At 46.8% G+C, this 23,736-nt stretch overlaps 1 protein-coding gene across 1 annotated transcript; it reads right to left on the bottom strand.

The window, feature by feature from the left end:
* Positions 1-6,850: 6,850 nt before the first annotated feature.
* COPS7B (COP9 signalosome subunit 7B) lies at positions 6,851-22,611 on the bottom strand. Its single transcript, XM_081956140.1, has 8 exons — positions 22,403-22,611; positions 21,572-21,784; positions 20,210-20,386; positions 17,751-17,826; positions 14,324-14,412; positions 12,726-12,928; positions 12,460-12,565; positions 6,851-7,148 (listed from the first exon to the last, which is right to left on the bottom strand). Exons 3-8 carry the CDS (start codon positions 20,369-20,371, stop codon positions 6,987-6,989), a joined length of 798 nt encoding a protein of 265 aa, XP_081812266.1. The 5' UTR covers positions 20,372-20,386; positions 21,572-21,784; positions 22,403-22,611; the 3' UTR covers positions 6,851-6,986.
* Between the last annotated feature and the right edge of the window lie 1,125 nt (positions 22,612-23,736).

The raw sequence follows: 23,736 nt of genomic DNA, 5'->3' as shown, positions 1-23,736 counted from the left end.
ATTTCTCTTGAGGGCCGATGAATATTATCCTCTTTTTCTTTAATGGTTGAATCTAAATCTCAGACTAAATCGAGGGAGTCCTCGGCTTACGGCCACAATTGCAACCAGAAATTCTGTTGCTGAGACGTTTGTTAAAATTTTACCCTGTTTTGTCCCAAATGTATTTTTTCAGGGGGGCAGCCGGACTTTCCTTTTTCCCTTGAAGACATTTCGTTTCTCACCCAAGGAGCTTCTTCGCTTCTGAAGATCAGAGCTGAAGAAGCTTCTTGGATGAGAAGCGAAACGTCTTCGAAAGAAAAAAACAAGAAAAGTCCAGTTGCCTCCTGAAAAAAAAAAAAGCACCTTTGGGAAAACCAGGGCCTGAATGACTGAAAATCTCCATAGGGGTGTCCAAACTTGAGAACTTTAAGACTTGTGGACTTCAAATCCCAGAATTCCCCAGCCAGCCATGCTGGCTGGGGAATTCTGGGAATTGAAGTCCACAAGTCTTAAAGTTCCCAAGTTTGGACACCCCTGCCATAGACATTTACCCCGTTTTGCAACTTTTCTTGCCGCTGTTGCTAAGTGAATCATTGCAGTTCTTTTTTTTTTTTAAGTTAGCAACGTGGCTGTTAAGCGAACCTGGCCTCCCCACTGACTCCCCTTGTCAGAAGGTCGCAAAAGGCGATCACGTGACCCCGGGACACTGTGTCCGTCGTAAATATGAATCAGTTGCCCTAGTGCCTGAATTTTGATCACGCGACCAGAGAGATGCCCCAAAAGGTGTGGGAAACGGTCATAAGTCACTTTATTCAAGGCCGTTGTAACTTTGAACGGTCACTGAAGGAACTGTTGTAAGCTGAGGACTACCTGTATCTTAACAGTGGAGTATCCCAATTTGGCAACTTGAAGAAGTGTGGAGTTTGCTCCCGGTTTATACACAGTAGATTTCCCTGCCGGCGTGGTTGATGGGGGCGTGGTTTCCTCCTTGGTAGTTCCTGGATTAGAGTATTGTTTTCCCCTGATTGTTTGTCTGGCGATAATCCCCGCTTATCTGGGTGTTGGTTGCTGGAGAGGATGTCTTCTGATCCTTTTTGTTGGCTCCTTTCAATGGTGTGCAATTGTGGTTTATCTCTATATGTCTACCACACCCCAACCTACACTGGCAGGGCCAGCTACTGTTCACAGTAGGGAGCAAACACGTATGATGCTATCTACTTGGGTGATGAAACATCTGTTAAGAAAACAACCAAGCTCAGAGGACATCATGGATCCCATAGTCCTCCTCCTCCTCCTCCTCTCTACACGCCACTCCCTTCTGGCACTGATGGTGTTGCCTAACTGGGTCATGAAACATCTGCAAGAAAATAATCAAGCTCAGAGACCACCAAGGACCTCACAGTTGTCATTGCCTTCCTCCCTCCCCCTTCACAAACCCTACTCCCACCTGGCACTGATGATGTTACCTAATTGGGTCATGAGATGTCTGCAAGAAAACAAACCAGCTGAGAGAACACTAAGGACCCCACAGTCCTCCTTTTCCTCTCCACAAACCCCATTCTCTTCTAGCACTGATAATGTTCCCTAGTTGGGTCATGAAGCGTCTGCAAGAAAATAACCAACCTCCGAGAGCACCAAGGGCCCCACAATTCCCCCAATCACCTCTCCACACACCCCTTCTCTTCTAGCACTGATAATGTTATCAAGTCTGGTCATGAAATGTCTGCAAGAAAGCAACCAAGCTCATAGAGCACCCAGGACCCCACAACTGCCGTCCTCCTCTCTGCAAACCTCACTCCTTACTAGCACTGATGATGTTACCTAGTTGGGTCATAAAACGTCTGCAAGAAAACAGCGAAGTTAAACCCTGCACCACAGTTTTCTTGTTATCCGTCCCTCCAGTTGATAGACCACCTGTCTCATTCAGCTGGCTGCTTGCAATTAAAACAGAATTAAACACAACCAAAGACACCAAAAACGACATAAAAACAGAGATGCACAAAGAAGCCATGACACAGGCTCACCCATTGCTATCAGATCCTCAGGTTTGATGGCAAAAGCAGGTTTTGGGGGTGAAGAGCCAGGAAGTTGGGGAAAGTCTAATTTTTGGGGGGAGGAGATGATGTTCCAAAGGGCAGGTGCCATGGCAGAAAAAGCTCTCGTGTCCTGACATTTCACACCGATGGGATGCGGGGTGTGCCTCCCTTGCCGGATTTAACACAATGTGGAGACATAACCAGGAAAGAGACGAATCCGTACATTTTATTATGGAAACGAACTCAGAAAACAGGTTTTCATTCCCAAATATTTGTATTTGGGGTTGCTGAGAGTGGGCAGCCAGATAAATGTTCTACAGGAATTAATTCAGGAGGCAGGGGAGGTTTGGTATAAACCGGGGGGGGGGGGGGCAACCTTGGCAACTTTTAAGACTTGTGGACTTCAACGCCCAGAATTCCCCAGTCAGTTCTGACCGAGAGCATGAAACAGACTCCTTGTCCTGACAAAAAAACCTTTTATTAATTTACTGTGAATTCTGCTTATTCACATCCAGCAAAGTCTTTCAAGGGAGGATTTACGGTCACAGACCTTCTCTGGCTTGGAGAGCTGCCAGGCCGAGATCTGCAGAATTTAGCAAGGAGCCTCAGAGAGTCAGGAACCAATGAAGCGAACTAATGGTCTCCTGCAAACTCCACTCCCCTTTCGCCCCTCTTTTCTCCACTCCTCTTTTCGCTCCTCGCTCCCAATTGGACCCGTTCTTTAGCTGTTCCCTTCATCTGGCAGCTCTCTGCATGGGAACAGGCCCCAGCTGCTCATCTGCCCCACTGCTGTCTGACTCCAAAGGCAGCTGATAACTGAGATACGGCCCTGACCCCCTCTCTGCCTCCGACACAGAGCCCTCATCAGAGCCTTCCCCAGACTCCAGGACTGGCCTATCTTCCTCCCCAACCTCCTCACTGTCCGAATCTGCTGCCAGCTCCGCTGACTGCTGGCGGGCCACAACACCAAGCCAGCATGAAGTCCACAAATTATAAACTTGCCAAAGTTGGCAGAATCTCTTTCTTTCTTCTCTCTGGCAGAGGATGCCCAGGGCTTACTCTGGCACCCGCCGGGTGCAAACAAAGCCTTCCTTGGCCCTGGGATCTCTCACCCCCTTCACCCGTCACCTCGAAAGTGGAGCGAAGGAGCAGGTGCTTCAAATATTGCAGAAGGGACTCTGCAGCCATCATGATACAACAGTCGCTGACAGCCAGGCTGCCCAAGATGGGAAGGAGCAAACCAACGTTTTGGTGGAGAATTAATAAGGACACAATCGGTCCCCAACGTCGGACAGCAAATATTGCAATGGAACATAAACTTGGGAGGGCAATGTCTCTTTTCTTAGCTTTAAGGAACATAGCCTGCAGTTTAAAGCAGGAGTCTCCAACCTTGGCAATTTTAAGCCTGGCGGACTTCAACTCCCAGAATTCCCTTTGGGGAATTCTGGGAGTTGAAGTCCTCCAGGCTTTAAGTTGTCACAGTTGGAGACTCCTGGTCTAAAGCTGTTTTTGTGATCCTGGAGGCCACACTTAAACTATTTCAGAATAACAGAGTTGGAAGGGACCTTGGAGGTCTTCTAGTCCAACCCCCTGCTCAGGCAGGAAACCCTACATCAGACAAATGCTTGTCCAAACGCTTCTTAAAAGCCTCCAGCATTGGGAGCATTCACACCATAGCTTCTTGTGGCAAGTTGTTCCACCGATTTACCGTAACTGTTCTGTCAGGAAATCTTCTCTCCTTGATGAGATTCCATCCATTGCTTCTTGTCTTGTCTTCTGATGCTTTGGAGAATAGCTTGACCCCATCTTCTTTGGAGCAGCCCCTCAAGCATTGGAAGATGCTACCATGTCTCCCCTAGTCCTTTCTCCTAAACTAAAGGTAAAGGTTCCCCTCGCGCATATGTGCTGGTCGTTCCCGACTCTAGGGGGCGATGCTCCTCTCCATTTCAAAGCTGAAAGCGCTGTCCGAAGACGTCTCTGTGGTCATGTGGCTGGCATGACTCAACGCCGAAGGCGCACGGAACGCTGTTCCCTTCCCACCAAAGGTGGTCCCTATTCTCCTACTTGCATTTTGTACCTGCTTTCAAACTGCTAGGGTGGCAGAAGCTGGGACAAGTCACGGGAGCTCCCTCCATTATGCAGCACTAAGGATTCGAACTGCCAAACTGCTGACCTTCTGATTGACAAGCTCAGTGTCTTAGCCACTTTTAAGGTTTTACTACTTTTTCCCTGCAATTCAAGTGAGGCTTTTTTTCTTTAAAGCTAAAAGCTTTCCCCCCACCCCAATATCTTTTCTCATGCTGAAGATGTTCCATTCCCTTTTCATTCTAGTGTTTTTTTTCAAAACTGGCAAACTTGTAAAGACCTGGAGATTTCAACTCCCAGAATTCCCCAGCCAGGGTTGAAGTCCACACCTTTTAAAAGTGGCCAAGGTTGAGAAACTCTAAACTACAGCATTTTAAACTTTCATTTTAGTTTTATCCTTCTTTATTTTCGGTCCTGCTACTTCACCATATTCTTCAATTTTCCTAATTAAGTTTTCAGTCCATTTTCTTGTGGGTCTTCCAGGATAAAAACCAAGTCGTCTGGCAAATGCCTGTAATTTATATGGTTCCTTTTTTTATGTCCATACCTTTAATTTCTGGTTTGACGCATTTCCTTGTCTGTGTCCCCTTATGTTTGGGGGGGGGGGAAGGAAGCACCCACCACTTTTGCTACTCCAAAGCAGCTCTTGTGCCCACCACTGTTCTTTGGATTGAAGGCGATTGTGCAGGTTGGCGCTGTGCGTTCCAGCTGGTTAACTTCCCATTTTTTATTATTGTACAGGTACTCCTCAACTTATGACCACAGCCGAGCCCAAAATGTATGCTGCTCAGTGAGACATTTTTTAAGTAAGCTTTGCCCAGTTAGACGACCTTTCTTGCCAACGTGGTTAAGTGAACCACTGCAGCTGTTCAGTTAGTCACACGGTTGTTGAGTGAATCTGCCTTCCCCGTGGATTTTGCTTGTTGGGAGGTCGTAAAAGGGGATTGTGTCAAAACACACACACACACTGCAGAAATCGAGAATTGAGCCCAGCAATTAAAGTTGTAAATCATGACGGTCGTAATGCTGTGATTTGCCTGATTTTATGACCTCTTTTGCAGTGGTCATAAAGCAAAGGCAATACCTATGCCAGGGGTGTCCAAACTTGGCAACTTTAAGACTTGTGGACTTCAACTCCCAGAATTCCCCAGCCAGCAGCTGGCTGGGGAATTCTGGGAGTTGAAGTCCACAAGTCTTAAAGTTGCCAAGTTTGGACACCCCTGACCTATGCAGACCCATCAGTGGCTTTTGCCAGGAAAACAAAAGTAAACACCAGTTTTGGAAAAAATGAACAGTCACATTACCGCAGGATGTTGCAAACAGCTGGAAACGCAGGCCGGCCGCTGTGTGCTGAAAATGCTACATGACCCGTCGTAAATTGAGGACTACCCATCAGAAAGATGGCCAGATTGGGGAACCCTAGCTTCATCATGTGGGGAGATCTTGGCCTCCCTGGGGAAGACTCAGGAAGAGCAATCTCAACTGAGCTGGCCTGCCCACGATTTTGCCACCCCACCCCACCCCAAGGCGCAACTCCAGATGTGACAAAACTGACCCGTAAGCCTCACCCTGGGAAGTCCAGGGGTGGCTTTCGTTTTTTTTCTTTCTTTTTTTCTTTTTTAATAGAAAACAATCCTTCTGATCAAGTCACCTTGCATGAGTCTGTAACAGATTATCAAATTAAAAAAAAAAAAAAACTTGAAATGTCCAAACCATCTTAAGAAATGTTAAAGAAAAAAAAAAGAGGAGGGTCAGACACAACGGGGAAAGAATTCAAGTTCAGAACCTTTCCTCCGAAGGGTTAATGGCCCAAATTAAGGGTTCAGGATCAGCAAAGGATGGGGAAGGGTGGGTGGGTGGGTGATAGAGGACCTCTTGGTTGGATCCCCACCCCACCCCCTGGTGCCCCACGGGCCACCTTCAAGGAGTTGCAGCAGGAGCCAACGGGTAGCACAGAACATGTGGGCGGAAGGAACAGACTGAGGGGGGGCAACTAGGCTATGTTCCTCGGGCAGCCTTGCCTTGGGGGGGGGTGTCTCCAAGATATAGAGGTGGGGCCAGAAAGGAGGTTGAAATAGCAGCTGTTTGCCCCCACCCCCGTCTCCACTTCAGCATCAAGGAAGGGACCCAAGCTGTCACAGGTAGGAGCACCTGGGCTTCAAAGCAGAGCTAGGGAAGGTGGTGAGTAAACATGTCCCGGCCTGCCAGTGTGAGGTAGAGCAGGGGTACACAATGCCTGGGGGGGAGGAGGGGCTGTGGACCAGTACCGGAACGTGGCCTGTTCGTTAGCGGGCTGCAGAAATGGCCGACAAGCTCCGTTGGGACAAGCGGCAGGTGTGTGTGCGTCCCGTTTCGCTCACGGGGAGCTGCGCATTCGCTCACCCGCTGACCATCCCCTCTTCCCCCCCACCTGCCCCTCGCCAGCCGGTCTGCAAAGCTGGAAAGTTTGGGGGGCCCTGAGGTAGAGAGTTGACTTCGGAGACAAGGCCCAAGAGACGGAGGAGGAGGAGCGAAGGGAGGGGGGTGTTGCGCTCCCTTTCGCCAGAAAATCCACCCTCCCCGCCACCCACACCCCGGCCTTTGCCATCCGGGGAAGTGCGCTGCTGCCGCTGCCAAGGGACACCAATCCCTGATGGGAAGGACCCCAAAGTTAGCCACCTCCTTATTCAGTGCCTGATCCCCCCCTCCCCAAATACAGGGACCCCCAAGCCCTTATGCAAAGCTCTGCAGGAGAACGCTGGCAGTGTCCACTGGCGCAGAAGCTGGAGGAAGGAGGGGCTGGTGGGGGAAAGGTGGCAGGTAGACCAGGAAGGCCCGGGACCCCTCCCTCCAGAGTCACTGAGGGCCCCCCGGGCAGCCTCCCCTCCCCTGCAGCAGCTCTGGCCACTAGTGGCGACTGGAGACCAGCCCTTTGACCTTGGAGAGCTTCTTGGTGGGCTGCCTCTGCTCCGGGTGAGGACACTCCCGCTCGGCCAGCTGCTGGTCCATCTCCTGGGCAGAAGAAGAGGAAGAGGCGGTGGTCTTCAAGGTCTTCTTGATGTTCAGCACCTGGAAGGAAAGCAAAGGCAGGGAAGTCTTAATACCACTTTATGATGCCTTGGTAAGGCCACACTTGGAATACTGCATTCAGTTTTGGTCGTCACGATGTAGAAAAGATGTGGAGACTCTAGAAAGAGTGCAGAGAAGAGCAACAAAGATGATTAAGGGACTGGAGGCTAAAACATATGAAGAACGGTTGCAGAAACCGGGTATGTCTAGTTTAAGAGAAAGAAGGACTAGGGGAGACATGATAGCAGTGCTCCAATATCTCAGGGGTTGCCACAAAGAAGAGGGAGTCAAGCTATTCTCCAAAGCACCTGAGGGTAGAACAAGAAGCAATGGGTGGAAACTAATCAAGGAGAGAAGCAACTTAGAACTGAGGAGGAATTTCCTGACAGTTAGAACAATTAACCAGTGGAACAGAATTTGCCTCCGGAAGTTGTGAATGCCCCAACACTGGAAGTCTTTAAGAAGATGTTGGATAGCCATTTGTCTGAAGTGGTGTAGGGTTTCCTGCCTAGGCAGGGGGTTGGACTAGAAGACCTCCAAGGTCCCTTCCAACTCTGCTATTCTAATCTAAGAGGGGGAGGCCATCCACGTTTCTCTGAAGTGTGGCACACCGCCAGGCCACTCCATCGTCTTCGACACGAGGGGCAGAGAGCAGGGGAGCGCCCTTCTCCTCACTTTCAGACGGAGGAGGAGGAGGAGGCAAGAAACTTCAGCTCAGCCTGATTCTCTGTAAGTAGTCCTCGACTTATGGCCGGCCTCTTAACAACGGTTTGACGTTGCAGGTAATCCTCTCAACTTCCAGCCGCAGTTGAACCTCACATTTTTCTTGCTGAGCGAGACAGCTACCAAGTGAGATTCGCCCCATTTTACGTCCTTCCTTGCCACAGTTATGAAGCGAACCACTGCAGCTGGTTAAGGTCATTAACCCGGTTGTAAAGTGAATCTGGCTTCCCTCATTGGGTTTGCTCATCAGAAGGTCGCAGAAGCGGATCAGGTGACACCTTCCCCCCCGCCCCAGACACTGCAACCGTCACAAGTACATGCCAGTTGCCAAGCGTTTGAATTCTGATGGCCTGACCGCAGGGATGATGCCAACGGTGATACGTGTTAAAAATTCGGTAAAAGGCCGTGAGTCTTTTCAGTGCCGTTGTAACTTCGGTCACTAAACAAACTGTTGTAAGTCGAGGACTACCTATACCAGGGGTGTCCAAACTTGGGAACTTTAAGACTTGTGGACTTCAACTCCCAGAATTCCCCAGCCAGCAGAGCTGGCTGGGGAATTCTGGGAGTTAAAGTCCACAAGTCTTAAAGTTCCCAAGTTTGGACACCCCTGACCTACACGGATACCAAGCATGGAACTAAGCCAGCCCAAAAACACAGCAGAGACAAGCAACAGCACAAGAGTCAGGGCAGAAACAGGAGGACGTGAGTCCATCCACCGATCAGCTTTTGAGGCTTGGCAGGTTCAGGAAAGTAAAAAATAAATAGAAATAAACCACACCAATTGTCTCGAGTCTTAATATATGGGCACAGCGCCACCTACTGGGACATGGGACTCAAACCCTTATTTACGGGGGGAAAGGCGAAAGGCACACTGTCTTTCACTGACCCCTTCCCAAGTAGAACTAAATACTAGAAATAAAATGCAACAGAGAAAATTATTTGTATGAAAATAGAAAGTTGGGATTGCTGAAACGCCTTCCCGAGAACCAATCAGAGATAGTAAATAAGCAAGGGCAACAACGGAAAGGAGGGAGGATGAGGAGGGAAAGAAAGCAGAGGAAGTGAGGGAGGGGAATTAAGAGTAGGAGAGAGGGTGAGGAGGAGGAGCGGGAAAGAGAGGGGAAGAAGAAAGGAGGAAGGAGAGGAGGAAAGAAGAAGGCAGAGAAGGGAGGTTGAGACAATGGAAGGAGCAAGGTTGTTGCAAAATAAGATGGAGGCACAAAGTGGCAAGAAAGTGACCCAAACTGTATTTTATTTATATCTACATCTACATCTACATCATCTATCTATCTATCTATCATCTATCTATCTATCATCTATCTATCAATCTATCTATCTATCTATCTATCTATAGTTATCTGCAGGATCGCATCCTACCACACACGTCCCTGCGACCTATCCGCTCACACAGGGAGGGGCTCCTCCTGGTGCCGTCTGCTAGGCAATGCCAGCGGGCGACACCTAGGAGTAGATCCTTCTCTGTGATGGGCCCAACCCTCTGGAATGACCTCCCCCCAGACATTCGAACTACCACCGACCTCCGTTCCTTCCGGCAAAAGTTAAAGACTCACCTATTTCAATCAGCTGGCCTGGCACTTTCTTAGTTTTACCTCCCGGGATTCATTTATTTTAATTGGGTTTGGGGTTTTAATAGGCTTTTAACGTATTATATTTATTATTCTATTACAGTCTCACAACCTCCTTCACCTACGTATTTAATTATTTAACTGTTTATGTATGTATTTTACAACGTATTTTAGTGACTGTACACCGCCCCGAGTCCTCTCCGGGAGAGGGGGCGGTCTATAAGTGTGAATAATAAATAAATAAATAAAATAAATCTATCTATCATCTATCTATCTATCTATCTATCTATCTATCTATCTATCTATCTATCTATCTATCTATCTATCTATCTATCTATCATCTATCTATCTATCTATCTATCTATCTATCTATCTATATCTATCTATCTATCTATCATCTATCTATCTATCTATCTATCTATCTATCTATCTATCATCTATCTATCTATCTATCTATCTATCATCTATCTATCTATCTATCTATCTATCTATCTATCTATCATCTATCTATCTATCTATCTATCTATCTATCTATCTATCATCTATCTATCTATCTATCTATCTATCTATCTATCTATCATCTATCTATCATCTATCTATCTATCTATCATCTATCTATCTATCTATCTATCTATTTATCATCTATCTAACATTTTCATAGATTTTCATGGGTACAGGTATGCAGGTCTTGGTGTATTCGGGTCTTTTCCCGTGTGAGATTGAGAGTATCTTGGCGACCTTTCGACGAGGTCCCACTCGCTACCTTCAGGCTGGTGCCTTCGGCTTCGTGCTTGTGTGAGGAAAGTGTGATCGGAGCTGCTGTCTTTCTATAAATATTGGTGTGTGTGTGTGTGTGTGTAGTGCTGGCTTTGTTGCTGTAGGCGGATTGGTTGGCTGTGTTGTAACATCTTGATTAGTTGATGGAGTTGATGTTTGCAGATTAGTCGGCTGTTTCGTAACATCCTGTGTGGCTGAGGTACTGGCTGTGTGCCTATTGTTCTTTTGTGTTGTAACAACCTGGGGTAATGGGCTGTGTGATGACATCCTGAGCTCTATTGTAGGGATATCCTGAGTCCTGTGCTGCAACATCCTGGGAGGTTGGCTGCGTTGTAACATCCTGAGTTCTGTGGTGTCCTGAGCAGATGGCTGAGGTGTAACATCCCGGGCTTTGGTTCAGCTCCGAGTTTGGTGTGTGTCAGTTTGCTTTGTGTGGGGGTCGGAGGGGGGTGCAGCAGTTGGTGATGCCGCCTTGGTTTGGCTTCTGGATAGTGGTTGCATTTGGTCTATGGGATGGGTTTGACTAATCTGCAAACATCAATTCCATCAACTAATCAAGATGTCACAACACAGCCAACCAATCCGCCTACAGCAACAAAGCCAGCACTACACACACACACACACACACCCCAATATTTATAGAAAGACAGCAGCTCCGATCACACTTTCCTCGCACAAGCACGAAGCCGAAGGCACCAGCCTGAAGGTAGCGAGTGGGACCTCGTTGAAAGGTCGCCAAGATACTCTCAATCTCACACGGGAATAACCATAGAAACAAATGATGAATAGATGCATGTTAATAGCAATTATAAGAATGTATATTGGTGAATGAATTAAAAAGGGAAAAATAAAATCTTTTTTTTTTTAAAGAAAGTTGCCAAGCAAAGCTGCCTGGGGAATTCTGGGAGCTGAAGTCAGGCGGAAAGTTGCCATGGTTGGAGAGCCCTGCTCTCAATAAATAGCTCCAGGAAGGTCAGGGCAACAGCTGGGCTAGGAGTGGGGGAAATGAAAGGCAGGCTTAAGAAAGAGGGGGCAGGATGAAATTGGGCAGTGGGTCAGCATGATTTCAGCCGATTCGGTCTTCTGTGGCCAAGAAGCCCACAGAAGCGATGTGCTGAATTTTCAAAGTACACGTAGTCCTCAATTTACGTCCACAATGGGACCCAAAATGACTGTTGCTACATGAGAGAGTTGTTAAGTGAATTCTGCCCTATTGAATGACCTTTCTTCCCACTGGGGTGAAGTGAATCCCCGCAGTTAAGTCAGCAACCCTGTTGTTAAGTGAATCATCTGGCGTCCCCATGGACTTTGCTTGTCAGAAGGTGGCAAGAGGGGATCTCAAAACGCTGGCTTATTCTTGGGCTTCCAAGATAGGATGTGAAGGAAGCGAGGTGAGGGGGCGAGGGGCAGTTGAAAATAAGTATGACAATCTCAAAAATGGGAGTTATGGTTTGCTTTCCTGATGAGAACCATCCGCCTAGCAACAGCACTTATATACTGCTTCACAGCCCTCTCTAAGCGGTTTACAGAGTCAGCCTCTTCACTGACACCTCATTTTATCGAGCTCAGAAGGACGGAAGGCTGAGTCAGTTGTGAACTTGGTGAGAGTCGAACTTCCTAGCTGTGGGCAGAGTTAGCCTGCAACACTGCATTCTAAACACTGTTTCACCACGGAAGGGAGGGAGGGAGGGAGGGGAGAGGGAGGGAGGGAGGGGAGAGGGAGGGAGGGGAGAGGGAGGGAGGAAGGGCAGTCGTACTTAGACTTATATACCGCATCCTAGTGCTATTTAGCCCTCTCCAAGGGGTTTACAGAGTCAGCCTCTTCACCCCAACAATCCGGGCCCTCATTTTATTGAGCTCAGAAAGACAGAAGGTGGAGTCAATTGTGAGCCTGGTGAGAGTCGAACTTCCTAGCTGTCGGCAGAGTTAGCCTGCAACACAGCTTTCTAAACACTGTTCCACCACGGAAGGAAGGAAGGAAGGGAAGGAGGAAGGGCAATAGTACTTAGACTTATATACCACTTCCTAGTGCTTTTTCAGTCCTCTCTAAGGACTGTCAGCCTCTTGTCCCCCAACAATCTGGGTCCTCATTTTATTGACCTCAAAAGGATGGAAGGCTGAGTCCAACCTTGAACTCCAGGATTGAACTCCAGACTGTGGGCAGAGCTTGCCTGCAATACTGCATTCTGACCACTGTGCCGCCAGGGCCGGTATAAGACACTTACCTCCGTCTCCACCTGTTGTTGAGTCCGGTTGTGGTTCTCCTTGTACTGGTTGGCTCTAAGTACCTGTTGCTCGATTCCTAACAGGACGGCTTCACACCCGTCACACCTGCCAACACAAAACTTCCACCATCACGAAGGGGGGGGGGGGGGGGGGGAGAAGGGAGGAGAGGAAAAGCGGCCATGCTGCCTAAATTAGGGAGAGGGAGGATACCACCAACCCCCACAACCTGTCAGGCCAGAGGGAGGGAGGGAGGGGCACAGCTCACCACTCATTGAGGGTTTTAATGATGTTGCTGATGTCCTTCCTTTGAATGTCCCGCCCGATGCAGAAATCCACTTCCAGCACTTGGTTCCGTTGATCCAGTTTGCCTTGGATGATGTCCGTATAAACGGCTTCGATGATCAGGTCTTCCAGCTCCCGGAGGTTCCGCATCTCCAGGTCTTTCAGCAGCACTGAATATGGGATGCACTGGGGAGGGGGCAGGGGGGAGGAATAGCCGGAAGTGAGGCATAGCAAAAGCCCTTAGGCTTATACGGTCACGGCGGTTCATTTAGTGACCGTTCAAAGTTGCAACTGCACTGGAAAAAGGTGGCTTGTAAATCTCGCGCTCACCTATTATAATTTTAAGCCCCAACGCCTTTGCTATGATCCAGGCAAACACTCCCTCCCAAAAGGCATGGCTGGGTTCCTAATGCTTCTCTGCCATGGGCATCTTTTCCAAAAACTGCATTTAAATGCAGAACACAACATCCACAGATAATGCTTGTGTTTTAAAAGGAATCCAGGTTTTTATGGTAATATTTAAATATGGCTTTTGTGTTTTTACGGTTTTATGTATAATGACCAATCGCCTTAGGAAGGAGAAAGAAGGAGACAGAAAGAGAGAGAGAGAAAGGGAGGAAGGCAGGAAGGAGGGATAGAATAGATTTAGAATAACAGAGTTGGAAGGGACCTTGAAGGTCTTCTAGTCCAACCCCCTGCCTAGGCAGGAAACTCTATACCGTTCCAGACAAATGGTTATCCAACATCATCTTAACTCCAGTGTTGGAGCATTCACAACTTCTGGAGGCAATTTCTGTTCCACTGGTTAATTGTTCTCACTGTCAGGAAGTTTCTCCTCAGTTCTAAGTTGCTTCTCTCCTTGATTAGTTTCCACCCATTGCTTCTTGTTCTACCTCAGGGGCCTTGGAGAATAGCTTGACTCCCTCTTCTTTGTGGCAACCCCTGAGATATTGGAAGACTGCTATCATGTCTCCCCTGGTCCTTCTTTCTATTAAACTAGCCAAGCCCAGTTCCTGCAACTGTTCTTCATATGTTTTAGCCTCCAGTCCCCTAATCCTCTTTGTTGCTCTTCTCTGCACTCTTTCTAGAGTCTCCACATCTTTTTTACATCGTGGTGATGACCAAAACTGAATGCAGTATTCCAAGTGTGGCCTTACCAAGGCCTTATAAAGGATACCAAGGATAGATAAAGAAAAATGTGAGATAGAGATAGATAGATAGATAGATAGATAGAGAGAGAGAGAGAGAGAGAGAGAGAGAGAGAGAGAGAGAGAGAGAGAGAGAGAGAGAAAGAGAGAGAAAGAAAGAGAAACAAAGAGAAACAAAGAAAGTCTGTCTAACAGGCCCATGCCCAAATGCTAAATAGAAGGGCAATACTTCAGGCACCCAAGTTCCAATTTGGCCAGTGTGTTGATTTCCTTACTGAAGTCCTGAGCGGACACCTACTCTCTAGTTTTCAGTGGAACAGAGCAGAGCCATCATGGTGACTGACCTCTCCATGCATGTCTGCCACTGGCTCCGCCTGCAGAAAATAACTGGGTTTTTTGTTTTGTTTTTAAATTGAGAGCTTTTCTACTTTACCTTCATTCTGGAAGCTAAGCTGACAATAGTCAAATGCTTCAACTTGTTCTTCTGGGGCCCCGTCAAAGCTGGCAGGTTGCTCTGGTTCGCTGTCCGAGAAATCAAATTTCGACAACTCTCTCAGGTTATGGATGAAGCTGAATGTATGTTGGGGGTCAAAAAGTCCCTGCATTTCCCCTTAACACCCTGGCAAATATCAGTCAACCCGAGGCCGTTTTCGAAGAGAGGGGGCCAAGTTTGGGGGGATCATAATTATCAACAGGAAGAGAAGGGAGGGCAAAATGAAGGGACCTGAGGGGGCCTTAAGATGCAAGTACAGGCTGTCCTCATTTAACGATGGTGAAATGTGGAATTTCCACCACTAAGCGATGCATCCTACAAACCACAATATTATTAAAGTGATGGAAATCCTGGGAGTCTTGGCTGCCATTGTGAAGCAAATCACTGTGTGTTGCTAAGTGAGGACAAGGCAACCATCTGAATCAGAATTGAGATGGAAGAGACCTTGGAGGTCTTCTAGTCCAGCCTCCTGCTCAAGCAGGAGATCCTATCCCATTTCAGAATCAGAAAAGAGCTGTAAGTCACTTCCGGTTTGCCCGTAGGGCCATTTTCGTCCTCCGGAGCCTTCAGCGAAGCCTCCGGAAGGCCCCTGAAGGCTCCGGAGGGCTAAAACCGGCCTTACGAGCAAACCGGAAGTCCATAGGGCTGGTTTTTTTGCACCCTGGAGGCTTCAGGGAAGCTCCTGAACCCTCCGGAGGGCCTCCGAGGGGGGGGGGCTGTTTTTGCCCTCCCCAAGCTCCTATAAAGCCTCAGGGGCCTGTGGAGAGCAAAAAATGGCCTCAAAAAAAGGCTGAAGTCAGCTGGCCAGCACATGCATGCGGGCTGGCCAGCTGACAGGGCAACGCCTTGCCCTGACAAATGCCATCCCGGACCTATACCATTTCAGACAAATGAAAGTCCCATCTCTTCTTAAAAGTGTCCAGTGATGAAACACCCACAACTTCTGGTGGCAAGTTGTTCCACTGGTTAATTGTCCTCACTGTTAGTAAGTTTCTACGTAATTCCAGGTTGCTTCTCTCCTTGATTAATTTCCACCCATTGCTTCTTGTTTTGCCTTCTGGTGTTTTGGAAAATAAGTTGACCCCTTCCTCTTTGTGGCAACCTCTCAAATACTGGAAGACTGCTATCGTGTCCCCGCTTTTCCTTCTTTTCTCTGGACTAGCCAAACCCAAATCCTGCATATTTTTAGCCCCCAGGCCTTCAATCCTCTTCTTTGCTCTTCTTTGCACTTTTCCCAAAGTCTCAATATCTTTTTTGTAATGTGCAGACTAAAACTGAATGCTGTATTCCAGATGTGGTCTTACCAAAGCTTTATAAGCCGGTGCTAATCCTTCACGTGATTTTGATTCTGTGACCACCTATTGTTCATTTTGCTTGTAGGAAACTGGCACAGAAAATGGTGAGGAGGTGATGGTGGGATTCTGCAGTGTCATAATTGCAAGCTGCGCCCCACACTTATGAGTCCTAAGTACCACCACTTGTTCATCTCAGTTAAGGTTTGAACAGTTGCTGGAGTAGCGGTCATTAAACGAGACCCACCCATATAAATAAAAATGTAGAAAACGTCACTTGCTTCTATGCTGTTCTAAACATCAGCAGTTACAACACTGGATCTTAAATGTTGCAAATGAAAAGTTGTAAATTAGAGAATAAAATATTCGAAGAGCAATTCTTACGCAGGAATCCCACAAGGTGGGAGTCAATGTATTCTCCAAAGCACCTGAGGGCAGAACAAGAAGCAATGGGTGGAAACTAATCCAGGAGAGAAGCAACTTAGAACTGAGGAGAATTTCCTGACAGTTAGAACAATTAATCAGTGGAACAGCTTGCCTCCAGAAGTTGTGAATGCCCCAACACTGGAAGTTTTTAAGAAGATGTTGGATAGCCATCTGTCTGAAACGGTATAGGGTTTCCTGCCTAGGCAGGGGGTTGGGCTAGAAGACCTCCAAGGTCCCTTCCAACTCTGCTATTGTATTGTATTGTATTACTCTGTCCCTTTCCTTCATTGCACACAACCAGTAAAGCCACTCTGGACAACAGATTAAGCCTAGCAGGGTGAAATTGACACGTATTGTGTGATCTTCCTTTAATCAACCATAACCGGATTATTTTGAGAAATAAATTTTCTGGCAAAGCTTAGAAACGCAGCATTTATCGTTGTGTGTCACCCGCAGTTGGCTTTAATGAGAAGAGCAGTTATATACAGGTAGTCATCAACTTACAACTACAATTGAGCCCAAAATCTACGTTGCTAAAGTGAGAATTTGTTAAGTGAGTTTTCTCCCATTTTACAACATGGCTTGCCAACAGTTGTTAAGCAAATCACTGCGGTCGATAAGTTAGTCACTTGGTTGTTAAGCGAATCTGGCTTCTCCATTGACTTGGCTTGTCAGAAGATGTCAATAAATCAGAATAGAGCTTGGGGGGACGGACCTTGGAGGTCACCTAGTCCACCACCCCCCGCTCAAGCAGGAAACCCTACACAATTTCTGACAAATGACATTCCAATCTCTTCTTGAAAGTCTCAAGTGAGACCCCAGGACGCTGCAACGGTCAACCAGTTGCGAAGCATCTGAATTTTGATCACATGATCCTGGGAATGCTGCAACCGTCGTTAAGTGTGAAAAATGGTCCTAGGTCACTTGTTTCAGTGCCGTTGTAACTTTGAACGGTCACTAAAGGAACTGTTGTAAGTCGAGGACTGCCCGTATAAATTTTATCATTAGAGAGACAGACAGATATTGCTACTAAGCAATTTTGTTGTATTTATTTTGTACAATGACAATAAAGGATGTCTATATGTATGTGTTGTGTGTGTGTGTGTATGTGTGTGTGTGTATGAGTATAATACGCACCAGAGTACAAGACACACCAAGATTTTGAAGAGGCAAATAAAAAAAAAAGTTTTTGCACTCTGCAGACCTCCCAAAAATGTTTTTTTGTCAAATAAAAGGGCATGCTTAGCCTTTAGGAGGCTTGTAGAGTGCTCCTGCCCACCCACCCCAAACGAGCAAAAAACAGCCTGTTTTTCATCCAAAAAAGAGCATACATAGCCTTTAGGAGGCTTATAGAGTGCTCCTGGGGGCTGGTGGAGCAAAAGCGAGCAAATAAAAGCCCATTTTTCACTCATTTCTGCCTTCCTCAGCCCCCAGGAGCACTCTAGGAGCCTCCTAAAGGCTAAGAACGGCAATTTTTGGGAAAGGGGGAGGGGTTTCGGGAGACCAAAAATGCTGTATTCAGGGTATAAGACACACCCAGATTTTCATCCTCTTTTTTGAGGGTAAAAGTTTCGTCTTATACTCCGAAAAATATGGTCTATATTACCTACACCAGGTCAAAGTTTTCCAGAGTTCCAGCAGACTCTTACCAACATAATCCGGGTAGGTTCCATAGGCAAATAAATTCAGCAGCTGAAAATAAGCAGCATTGGGTCCTTCAGCAATCTGGAGATATAAGAAAAGCAAAAAAAGTTATGCATGTGTCTATGGAGATTCTCCGTCATCCAAGGTCACGGTTGTCCCAAAGGTGCTTTTTCAAGAGGCACCTGGACTTTCTGGTTTTTCTTTGAAGACGTTTCTCTTCTCATCCAAGAAGCGTCTTCAGCTCTGACCGGATGGTGGGGAAGGGAAGGATTTGTACTCCTTGCAGAGAAAGCTGGTCATTTCCCTCCTTTTAGAGGGTCCTTGAGGCCACTTGGAGGTTTGTCTGTGTCCTCAGGGTTACCCGATTGGTGTTCCTGGTTCCCGTAGTCTGCAATTTTGTTTCCTCTGAAAATCCATTCCTACTCCCACACCATTCACAGGGTGTTCATCCCAAATTGCATAGCTAAAAGATAAGCCTCCAAGTGGCCTCAACGGCTCTCTAAAAAGGAGGCAAATGACCAGCTGCCTGCAAGGAATATAAATCCTTCCCTTCCCCACCATCCAGTCAGAGCTGAAGAAGCTTCTTGGATGAGAAGTAAAATGTCTTCAAAGAGAAAACAAAAAAGTCTAGTTGCCTCTTGAAAAAGCACTTTTGGGAACTCCAAGTGGCCTCAACAGCTCTCTAAAAGGATGCAAATGTCCAGCTGCCTGCAAGGAATATAAATCCTTCCATTCCCCACCATCCAGTCAGAGCTGAAGAAGCTTCTTGAATGAGAAGCAAAACATCTTCAAAGAAAAACCAGAAAGTCCAGATGGCTCTTTAAAAAAAAAAGCACATTTGGGTTATTCATGTGTTATTAACCCATGGACAAAGAGAACAGACTCAGCCAGGGCTCGGTATCAGAGGACAAGATAGCACAGAGAGCTGAATCAAGATGAGGCACAAAGACTACTACAGCTAGTGCTCGAGATACAACCATTCATTTAGTGAAGGTTCAAAGTTACAACGGCACTGAAAAAAGTCGACTTAGGACTGTTTCTCACACTTAGGACACCTTTCCAGAATCCCTATGATCACGTGATCAAAATTTGGATGCTTGGCAACAGGTTCCTATTTATGACGGTCGAAGTGTCCCTGGGTCATGTGATACCCTTTTGCGACCATCTGACAAAGCAAAGTCAATGGGGAAGCCAGATTCACCTAACAACGACGTTACTAACTTAACAACTGCAGTGATTCGCTTAACAATGGGGGCAAGAAAGGTCATAAAATGGGGCCGAATTGCCTTAACAAATGTTTCACTTGGCAACAGAAATTTGGGCTTAATGTTGGTCGTAAGTCGAGGACTACCTGCATTTCAGTACTGGAGATTACCATTTTCACTGCTAGATTTCAAATATAGGAAGCAGCACCAATGGTTTGGATGCCACAGCTTACAAACTGTGGGGAATCAAGAATGGAATTTTACTTGATGCAGCCCCTCATCCCCAATGACAAAGATTCTCCCCAAACTTAACCAAGGCTGAGGTCAACCATCCCCTTGGCATATGCAGCAAAGGAGACATTATTTTACCAAGAGTATAACTTTACTGATAGATCCGTACACGGTACGGAAAAAGCGAAGCCATTTCTGGGGCTTTCCCACACAAATTGCATAGTTAAAAATCCCCCTTTTCCCCCTCTGGGCCACCCACATATGCACTGTCCACCAATCCAGCACAGTCTCTCTGTTTTGGGACACAGTCTGCCCAACTCAGAAGGGTCTCATCGTACGACCTTGAGGTATTGAGATTCTCCCAGGCTACACAAGGTGCACACAAATTCCATCCCTGAATGTTGGTTGCTAGAGTGGTAAAAGCTATTGAGGAGAAAACCACACCCCTACCAACACAGGTAGTGCCTTGGACTGCGAGGTGATCTAACCAGTCAGTCCTAGAGAAGATCAACCCTGACTGCTCTTTAGAAGGCCAGATCCTGAAGAGGAAACTCAAGTCCTTTGGCCACCTAATGAGAAGGAAGGACTCACTGAGAAGAGCCTCATGCTAGGAAAGATGGAAGGCAAAAGAAGAAGGGGACGACAGAGAATGGGGTGGCTGGATGGAGTCCCTGAAGCAATCAGCGTGAGCTTAAATGGACTCCAGAGGATGGTAGAGGACAGGAAGGCCTGGAGGAACATTGTCCATGGGGTCGCGATGAGACGGACATGACTTCGCAACTAACAACAACAACCAACATAGGACAAGCTACTGTATAAAAACAGAGAGGAAACCCTACACTTGCTAGCACTGATGATGTTACATAGTTGGGTAATGAAATGTCTGCAAGAAAACCACCAGCTCCAAGAGCATCAAGAACCCCATAGTTCAACCCTGAGCTACAAATTTCTCTTCTCCCAGGATCGTATTGCAACATTTTCCCCCCAGGGTAGAAACAAGCGAAGAAAGCAACATATCCAACACTCACCTCTCGCACATTAGTTAATTCCAGTAGTTCGCCAAAGACGTAGATCCCAGGAGCCTCCAGCACCTGGTTGATGAGGGCAATCAGAGCTGAACCACTGGTGCCTCTGGCTAATAAAATGAACTGCTCCAGGAGGTTACAGGGTGGTTTCTGCTCCCCTGCCATTCTCGATGTTTAACACTGCAAAAACAGAAGTGGCACAGCTGCTGTTCAATGTTTGGTTCAAAAGGGATATTGTGACAGGAGCCAGTATGATGAATGAAAACATTTCAGCTTTATTTCATATCTTAAGAAGTACAGTCCTAAAGGAGCAATTAATGTCAAGAGATCCTCAACACTAAAAGGGGGAACGACCCCAAAGTACCGGTATTCATTTATGAAGGCTGGGAAAAAGAAGGGTGACAATATTTACACATTTCCCGTTTATTGTAAAAACACAACTACTGTAGTACATTATATATTAGGGCTCGGTGGAATTTATACAATATTAACTAGACAGTAATAACACTCTTATACTCTATTGAGCCACTGTGGCGCAGCGGGTAGAATGCAGACCAGCAGGCTACTTCTGCCGACTGCCGGCTGCCTTCAATTTGGTAGTTCAAATCTCATCAGGCTCCAGGTTGACTCAGACCTTCAACCCTCCGAGGTCGGCAAAATAAGGACCGGGATCGTTGGGGGCAACATACCGACCCTACAGACTGTCCAGAGAGGGCTGCATAGCACTGTAAAGCAGTATATAAGTCTAAGTGCAATTGCCATCATTCTAGGTATCAACCAAGGACCTTCTTAAAATATACGATGTTCCGAGTAGTGCAGTTTTTTGCAGTTCCGCTGGTGTTATTGCAGGAAGCTGCAATTTGTTGATGTATCTTGTAAAATTCGTGGACATGGTACCAAGTGCCCCGATGACAATGGGTATCACTGTTACAATTATTATTATTATTGTGGTTGTTGTTATTATTGTTATTTTATTCATAAACATTTTGGATACAGTGCATTGTCAGGGTATCTCATTTATAGGAGGGAAAAATATGGAAAAATATGTATGCATATACGAGAAAAGAGTCTTAAATAGTTTTTACATACAGGTAGTTCTCAATGTATGACCACAACTGAGCTCAAAATTTCTGTTGCTAAGCAAGACAGTTGTTAAGTGAGTTTGGCCCCATTCTACAATTTTTTCTGCCACAAAACGTTAAGTTAGTAGCACGGTTGTAAAGTAAATCTGGCTCCCCCATCGACTTTGCTCATAAGGAGGTCTCAAAGGGACACTGCAACCGTCGTAAATATGAGCCCACTGCCAAGTATCCGAAGTTTGGATTATACAGTTGGGATTCATAAATAAGCAACTTACATACATACCAGTCAGGGGCTTACAAAGAAAGCGAGGAAGGTCTCCACTAGATATTGAAGATTCAGAGCCTTCTGTCCAAATGTCCCAGAGGCAGTAACCGGTGTTACTTCAGGTTCCAGTGCGCTCAGAAATACAGGCCAGGAGAAAGAAATGGACAGAGCACACAACTGGTTACCACATGACCTGCTGTGTTTAAGGGACTCGGCGGCTGAACATGTTCCCTGCAAGAGAGAGGAGAGAAGTCAACAAAAGTGCTTTAGATCCGGCCTGCCCGTGACCTGGATGTATTCTCAACCTTCTATGGGTCTAAACGGTATTTTCAAACCTTACAGTATGTTTGGATAACTCACTTGCACCTTTGCCAACAGTAATCTTGTCAATCTTCAGTTGTTTAGGTCTCCCACTACCACGCCCATCATCCCCAGCAGCCCAATCCGCCTTTTTCCTTAAGGCTATTCCTCTGGTCTGGATTCCACCTCGTTTTAGGGCCTTCACCCACACCCCACGCCCAACCGCTTGGACTCCAAATCCCATCATCCCCATCCGGCTATCGTAGGGCTGTCACCTCCTCCCCCAACCACTTGGCCTCCAAAGCCCATCATTCCCATCCGGCTGGAGTAGGGCCGTCCGACCCGTCCGACCCCTAACCGCTTGGATTCCAAATCCCATCATTCCCATCCTCCGGAGATTGAAGAGTTTCTCTCAGCGGAGCGGCGGCAACGAAGGAAAATGCCTCCCCGCCCGCTTGCCAGCTCGCCCGCTTCCTCTGGAGGCAAGAACGAAGCTTTTTCCGAGCTCCGAAGTCGCGTCCTTCTCCGTCCCGGGCTCGGGTTCCTTACCGGACAAGGTGCCGTTGTCTCCCGGCTGGTTCTCCGCTTGGCCGCGCCGCGCCTCAGGCCGCCATGACAGCCGCCGTGCCCAAACGGGCGCCGCTCGCAAGTGCGTCCGACGGTCCGTCCGTCCTCCCCGGCCCGGCCGGAAACTGCTCCTCAGAAACAAAGGTTCCGCCCGAAAGGTTCCCTTAGTGGCTGAAGGAGACGCTGAGCGGGAAGTGAGGGAACCGCCTTTTGAGAATCAGGGACTGGCCTCCCATGATGCACTTCGCTTGGACCCTCGCCTTAACCCAGTGTTTCCCAACCCCCTTGAAGAGGTGTGGAATGTTGGCTGGAGGAATTCTGGGAGTTGAAGTCCAGACCTCTTCAACGTTGGAAAACACTGGGTTAACCCTTTAAAAATTTTTATCTATCTATCTATCTATCTATCTATCTATCTATCTATCTATCTATCTATCTATCTATCATCTATCTATCTATCTATCTATCTATCTATCTATCTATCATCTATCTATCTACCTATCTATCATCTATCTATCTGGCAAATACATGGACTTATAGTGGTTAGAATAGAATAGAATAGAATAGAATAGAATAGAATAGAATAGAATAACAGAGTTGGAAGGGACCTTGGAGAACTTATAGTCCAACCCCCTTCTGGAGGCAATTTCTGTTCCACTGACTAATTGTTCTCACTGTCAGGAAATTCCTCCTTAGTTCTAAGTTGCTTCTCTCCTTGATTAGTTTCCACCCATTGCTTCTTGTTCTACCCTCAGGTGCCTTGGAGAATAGTTTGACTCCCTCTTCTTTGTGGCAAACCCTGAGATATTGGAAAACTGCTATCATGTCTCCCCTGGTCTTTCTTTTCATCAAACTAGACATACCTTCAAATTCAATGGTGAACAAAGTAAAAGTTCTAACATTTAGGCAAGGAAAACCAAATGCACAGGTATACAGTGTAGGGAGTACTTGGCTCAATAGTAGCAACTGTGAGAGGAGTCTTGGAATCCTAGCGGATAACCATACTTGGAATACTTCATTCAGTTTTGGTCGCATTGATCTGAAAAAGATGTGGAGACTCTAGAAAGAGTGCAGAGAAGAGCAACAAAGAGGATTAGGGGACTGGAAGTGAAAACATATGAAGAACAGTTGCAGGAACTGGGTATGTCTAGTTTAATAGAAAGAAGGACTAGGGGAGACATGATAGCATTGTTCCAATATCTCAGGGGTTGCCACAAAGACGAGGGAGTCAAGCTATTCTCCAAGGCACCTGAGGGCAGAACAAGAAGCAATGGGTGGAAACTAATCAAGGAGAGAAGTAACTTTCAACTAAGGATAAA

This window comes from Natrix helvetica, assembly GCF_964273705.1.
Source record: "Natrix helvetica genome assembly, chromosome: 5".
NCBI lineage: Eukaryota > Metazoa > Chordata > Lepidosauria > Squamata > Natricidae > Natrix > Natrix helvetica.
This window is presented reverse-complemented; position numbering and strand designations above follow the sequence as displayed.

Excerpts from the sequence above, each read along its gene's own strand:
- COPS7B (XM_081956140.1), bottom strand. The coding sequence starts at position 20,371 with ATGGCAGGGGAGCAGAAACCACCCTGTAACCTCCTGGAGCAGTTCATT. Across the intron at positions 17,827-20,209 it reads AATTAACTAATGTGCGAGAG|ATTGCTGAAGGACCCAATGC; the intron begins GTGAGTGTTGGA and ends TTATATCTCCAG. Across the intron at positions 12,566-12,725 it reads ATTAAAACCCTCAATGAGTG|GTGTGACGGGTGTGAAGCCG; the intron begins GTGAGCTGTGCC and ends TTGTGTTGGCAG.